The sequence below is a fragment of the Enhydra lutris genome, unplaced genomic scaffold, assembly GCF_002288905.1.
Source record: "Enhydra lutris kenyoni isolate GAN:26980312 unplaced genomic scaffold, ASM228890v2 scaffoldscaffold26, whole genome shotgun sequence".
In the NCBI taxonomy this organism is placed as follows: domain Eukaryota; kingdom Metazoa; phylum Chordata; class Mammalia; order Carnivora; family Mustelidae; genus Enhydra; species Enhydra lutris.
In genome coordinates, this window is record NW_019154110.1 from 4,809,821 (window position 1) to 4,816,321 (window position 6,501).

Below are 6,501 nucleotides of genomic sequence, written 5' to 3' on the forward strand. Positions count from 1 at the left end.
CCCCAGTACTTTCTAGAACAGGGGGGAATGGAACCAGATAAGATCAGAGATTAAAGTTAGGCACCACCGTCTACTAGTTTGTGAAGCAGGTCTGTGGGTGGTAACCTGCTGTTCCCTCTGCTGCCTTCGGGAGTCAGTACCATTACAGGATGAGGTAAAGGGAAATCAGTAGCTGAACTCCTACTGTAGGAAAGCACTGGGCTCGGACTCAGGTATGGCTTGAACTAAAAATGGCAGCTGATATATCTTTTGATTCTTCTTTTCTCTGTCCCCTCCCTCACCTTCTCTTGCAGGGTGAGAAGAACAGTGTGGATTGGGGTGACCTTAACCTGGTGCTGCCCTGTCTGGAGTACCACAACAACACCTGGACATGGCTCGACTTTGCCATGGCCGTCAAGCGGGACAGCCGCAAAGCCCTGGTTGCCCAGGTATGCCGGCAGAGTTTGTGGAGGTTTGGTTAGCAGGGGCTGGCAAACAGATCCTGTGCTCAGGTGCATTTCATTGTAGGACATATGTAGGACAAGCAGCCTTTGGGGATGGGCAGCTGAATGAAGTGAGCAACTTCTATCCCTACACGCTCCGTGACTTTGGTCAGATGATTAAATTAGATGGTTACTGAGTATTTTGTATATCTTAACAGTTGATTTTTAGGAAACTGAGGGCTGACACAACTTGAGGTTCAGAGTGGGTTCTAATTAGACTGTAAGCTTCTTAAAAGCAGAGATCATTTTATAATTTGAATTGCCCCTCTGTGCCTTCATGTAAGCTTAATAAATCTTTATTGACTTGTTCACATTGATTTATTCTGCTTGTACTGCTAATATTTACCTTCCCTTTTACTCCTCTCTAACCTATCAGGTAATCAAAGAGAAGCTAAGGCTGAAGCCTGCAACAGGGTCTGAGGTCCGGGGAAAGCTAGAAACTAAATCAGACCTCAACATGCAACAGCAGGAAGAGGAGGAGAAAGCCCGGCTCCTCATCGGTTTAAGTGTGGGCAACAAGAACCCTGGCAAGAAGTCCATCTTTGGGAGGCGCAAGTGATCCAGCATCCAAGAGTGGCGGCAGTACAGGATCTGACTCTGGCTTGGGCCCCAGGGACTTGCGGGGTGGGAGGTGCTTCCCTTTACCTATCAGGATTTGTGGGGGGTCAGGAGCCCACAGGGTACTGTGGAGAGAGGCACTGCTCTTTTAGCAGCTGGCCTGTTCCCTGCAGAATACAGTGGATAATAACGCTGAGTTCTACCTCACACTGATCAGCAGGCCAAGGGCCAGAGAGGCATCAAGAGAGCAAGACCCAGGGAATGGGCCCAGGACTAGGATCTGGTTCCACTGGGGCCAACTGAAAGGGTGGGAGGGACAGTTCTGATCAAGTGTGATAAATTTTTATAGACCTATATATAAATATATACATATATATTTCTAAGTGTAATTGCTCTCCCTCTGTGTTAGAAAGTTGAGGGGAGGAGTCGATCTCCTGTTCCTCATTCCACTGCCTTGTATGAGAGGTATTAGGGTTCTGGGGGGAAATCAGCCCCTTCTCAATCTGTGCCAAGTTCACTTGGGAAGATGGCAATAGATGCCAGGGCTGGCCATGTGTCCCCTTGGGGTATGCCCTGGAGAATGGTAAGAAAACGACTTAAAGAGAAAAAAAATATATTTTAAATTTGATTTTTTTTTTCTTTTTGGTGTGTTAAATGCATGGGTTTCAACCTATGTTTCTCCCTCCCCATCAACCTAAGACATATCCTCTAGCTACCACTTCAATGGGGATGACCTCTTCTCTCCTCTGTGAGACTGTATCACAGATACATCCCAGCTCTGCTTTGACACTGGCCTCCTAATAGGTCTCTACACATTTTACTGCTGGCTCAGCCTATTCATAACTGGGGTTGGGGGGAGGATAGAATTTGGGGATAAGAGTGGGGTTTGGCTGCATCAACTTGCATCTCCAGTCATGAATAGCAGAGAAGAGGCGGGGCTCATGTGTAATATAGCATCAGGGGCAGGGGTTGCTTATGTAACTAGGACAGCAGATTTAGCAGGAGGAGAGGAGGCAGAGGCTTTGGATGGGAACAGTGAGCTGTCGGCAGGGGCAACATGCCCCGGTGGCTACTTCTCATAAGGTAGGCTGTGGGGCTCTGGTAGCCTGTTTAGGGGGAGGTAAAGGGGGCATGGGCTTAAGGCCTGGGAACTGACTTAGGAGGGAACTGAGGAGAATGTTAGTGATGCCCACCGTGGAGGGGAACTAGTAGGCTATGCTGTGAAAATACCCCAATTCCATACCAAGAGCCACAGGCTGAATCTCTGATGCCTCAAGGGGAAAAATATCCAAATACTGGTTTCCTAGAGGATTTAAATCATGTCCAGGAAATTTAGGCCTTGGCCCAAAGCAACGGTAATGGCAATGACAATTTTGCCTGGTGCTCAAAAATGGATCCCTAAGGTGATTTGAGGGTATGTCTTCTAAGATGGGAAGAACTTGTAATGCCTCAAGGGCAGAGGTTTAGAGTGGCTCCCTTGGTTCTCAGCAGGGTGACAGCATCCGGGGTCCCTGGGTCCGAGGCTAGAAGAGCCTCTGGTCAGGTGTGGGGACTACCAGGTCAGGTGTGGAAGAGCTGTGGGGACTACGGGGGCATCAGTACCTACACCAGGAGTCCTTGGAACCGGCCCCTTTGCTAACAGAGAAGCCTCTGTCTGAGTGGCCAGTGCCTCAGTTCGTCAACCTTTTTCTGCCGGAATTTCCCATTAGGCCCCTCAGGGGGCATCACCAGCTGAAGGTAGGTCAGTCCCTGGAAGGGGTCTCAGTCTTGGGGAGACATCTAAGAATGGCCAGAGTTTCAATTGTGCTATTCTCCATTTCTCTGTACAGATTTTAGGCCTTGTAGCTAAAGGCTCCTTCGGAACAGTCCTCAAGGTGCTAGACTGTGGCCAGAAAGCAGTATTTGCAGTGAAGGTAGGGACCTAGGTACTCTTCCACATCATTCTCTAGTCCCTGCCTCCAATCTTGGTTTCAGAAAGGTTTGGTAAGCATAAACAACCTGTTGGGAGTCACCACTCCTCTCCTTTTATAGGTGGTGCCCAAGGTAAAGGTCCTACAGAGGGACATCCTGAGGCAGTGCAAAGAGGAGGTTAGCATCCAGGTATGCACAGAGCCCAGGAATGGATCCTAGGAAGAAGTAAACCACAGGTGGACAAAGTACCTTTCCTGTCCCAACTGCCCTGCTCTTCCTGGTTCTGCCCACTCCCTCTGCTTCAACCAAAGTAGATCCTGGGAAAAGTAGTTATCAGCAATTAATTCTAGACCCTTCCATGGAAATCTCTCCAGCATGTCATAGTGTGTTCCTCAGTATCGTGCTGGTTTTGGAATTACCAGGCAGGAAATCCCTACTTAGTTCACCTGAACTGAGAGGTGGGGCAGCAGCTCCTTTTCTGCAGAACTAGGTAAATCCTGACTTATTGGCTGCCTTGATTCTCAGTGACATTTTACCTCCCTAACTTCCTGTTTTCTTCATTCCTAGCGACAGATCAACCATCCTTTTGTACACTGTTTGGGGGACAGCTGGCAGGGAAAACGGCACCTCTTCATTAGTGAGTGATGGGCCTCTCATTCCCAAGAACCCTTTTATTGTACTCCCCACCTGAGAATACCCATTCCTTTGGCCTGTACTCCCTTTGCTCTGTTTCCCTTCTCAGAGCACTTTTCTCTCCCAAGAGAGGGAACAACGGGTGGCATCCGTTTGGGCAAGAGGCCTAAAATGCCTTGAGCCCAGGCATAGTAACCCCAAACATTGCCTAGACTTCTGGTACTTTGCAGTGTGCAGCTACTGCAGTACAGATCTGTACTCCCTGTGGTCCTCTGTTGGCTGCTTTGCTGAGGCTTCCATCCGCCTCTTTGCTGCTGAACTGGTTCTGGTGCTATGTAAGTGAAACAAGAATGGTAATGGAAATGAGGGAAGAATTGAGAGGGAGGGGCAGAGAAGAGATCTGATATTAACTCTGGAGGTCAAAGAACAGGGATAGGAATGGGATGGGAACTACAGGAGAGCTTTAGCACACCCCAAACTTCTTGTCATCTGCAGGCTATCTCCATGATTTGGGCATCATCCATCGGGATGTGAAGGTAGAGTTAAGTGCTTTTTTCTTTGTCTGAAGTGGGGCCTCAGAAGTTCCAACAGATCTAAGAAGGCAGCGGGGGAGGGAGCTGAGAAGAGCTGACCTTGGGGCCTTCAGGAGTGCTAAGGATTTGGGCAAGGGCCATCAATGTATAGGCCTGAATACTGAATAGGGCATGTTTCTCAGCTGGGAGGTATACATGATGGAAGAGGGTTGAAAGGAAGAGGACGGGAAAAAAAAAAAAAAGGAAGAGGATGACTAATAACTTCTCACCTGTGATTTTTCAGATGGAGAATATCCTTCTGGATGAACGAGGTAAGTCCTTTTCTTTTCCTAGGCCCAGAATGAAAGGACCCTCAGTTTGGGAATAAGTTGTGGCTGATGAGGGGAGGACCAGAGTGGTGCTGTTGCTTTATCTGTCATAGGCCATCTGAAACTGACAGACTTTGGTCTGTCCCGCCGCCTGTCCCAGGGAACCCGAGCCTATACTATCTGTGGCACTCTTCAGTACATGGGTGAGAGAGGGGCTAAAGCTGGTGGGTAAGCATTGGCAGGAGTCTAGTTGATTGATGTCAATGACAACTGTCTTTCAAATCTAGCCCCAGAGGTCCTGAGTGGAGGGCCTTACAACCACGCTGCTGATTGGTGGTCCTTGGGTGTCTTGCTTTTCTCTCTGGCAACTGGGAAGGTGAGAGAATGGTAGGGATTTTGAGCAAAGAGAGGAGCTTTGCCCTGTAATGGGAAAAAGACCTTAGGAAATCTTGCCTCACTCCTACCAACCAATGATACTGTGTCTCCCCCGCCCTAACCCGGCCCAACTCAGTTCCCAGTGGCTGCAGAGAGAGATCATGTGGCCATGCTGGCAAGTGTGACCCACTATGGTTCTGAGATCCCAGCTTCTCTTAACCAGGGGCTCTCACTCCTGCTCCATGAGGTAAGGGTGAACACTATTTTCCTTCTATCCCTATCACTGAAGTGATACTTCCCCTTTCCTCTAATAATCTGGCCAGGGTGGGCGTGTGCTCCAACTTGATCAAGTACCACCTCACCACTCGCCCTCTAACCAGCACTATAAATTCCAGTTCTGAGTTTTTCATCTTTCATCTATCCTCCCCATCCATAACAGGTCACTTCTGAGAGAGAGGGCCAGTGCTACTCTCTTACCAATACAGCGCCTTTCTTCCTAGCTTTGCCCCGAAATCAGCCTGTTTCTCTCTTTCAAATCTTCTTTAGGATTCTTCTTCCTGCTCTCCATAGCTTGATGAACTTCTCCTTTTCCAGCTTTTCTGTTTAGCCCCCTTCCCATTCCAGTTCCTCACCCTTCATGCTCTATTTGCCTTCAGCTCTTATGCCAGAATCCCCTCCAGCGTCTGCGTTACTTGCATCACTTCCAGGTCCACCCTTTCTTTCGGGGTGTGGCCTTTGACCCAGAGCTCCTACAGAAGCAGCCAGTGAACTTTGTCATGAAGGCGCAAGCTACTCAGCCCAGTCCATCGGAGTCCATGATTTTCAAGGATTTTGACTGTAACCTGGAGTCCTACCTGGTCCATCCCAGCCTTGCTTGAGCCCCTCTACTATAGATTTGAGCCCATCTGGGAACCTGAGGATTTCTTCCACTGCCAACTCAGTACGACCACTTTGATGATCTGGTTTGTTTTCAATCCGTAGCCTCTTACCATTCTGTTACACTTTTTGGACCAGAGTTCAAATCTTGGGCATGCTGCTATTGGCAGCCACAATTCCTGACCCCTCCCACCCTCTAATACAACCCACCTCTCAATTCAACATCTCATATCAGAGTGTCAACCTTTTCCTTTGCTTCATTTCTTCAAAGCTCATACCTGAAGTTTTCAGCCAGAGGCTTATTCTACTTTTCCTGTTCCTTCCCTCTGCCATATTTCCTTTCATTATTTATTCGAGAGGGGAGGGGCACAAGGAGACAGAATCTTTTTTTAAGATTTTATTTATTTGACAGAGAGAGAGAGATCACAAGTAGGCAGAGAGATGGGGGGGTGGGGAAAGCAGGCTCCCTGCTGAGCAGAGAGCTTGATGCAGGGCTCAATCCCAGAACCCTGAGATCATGACGGGAGCCGAAGGCAGAGGCTTAATCCACTGAACCACCCAGGCGCCCCAAGGAAACAGAATCTTAAGCAGGCTCCATGCCCAGCACAGAGCCTGACATGGGGCTCAGTCTCTCGACCCTGAATTCATGATCTGAGCTGAAATAAGGAGTTGGATGCTTAACCGACCAAGCCACTCAGGCACCCCTGCCATATTTCCTTTCTTGAGCAATATTAACACTTCATGGGACCTTAAGGTGCTATTTATAGGCTTGTTGGAAGCAATATGAATGTTTTTCAAAGGTCTCATAAGCTGGCATTTTTAAAA

General features: G+C 48.5%; 1 protein-coding gene across 1 annotated transcript; it reads left to right on the plus strand.

Annotated features, from left to right (window-relative positions):
- Positions 1 to 1,042: 1,042 nt before the first annotated feature.
- LOC111151501 (uncharacterized serine/threonine-protein kinase SgK494-like) lies at positions 1,043 to 6,052 on the plus strand. The gene is given in 12 exon segments (XM_022509523.1): positions 1,043 to 2,123; positions 2,532 to 2,777; positions 2,870 to 2,953; positions 3,072 to 3,140; positions 3,519 to 3,588; positions 3,815 to 3,919; positions 4,080 to 4,120; positions 4,401 to 4,428; positions 4,539 to 4,628; positions 4,713 to 4,801; positions 4,937 to 5,047; positions 5,457 to 6,052. Coding segments are annotated over 12 exon segments (1,212 nt in total). The 5' UTR covers positions 1,043 to 2,066; the 3' UTR covers positions 5,679 to 6,052.
- Positions 6,053 to 6,501: the final 449 nt, after the last annotated feature.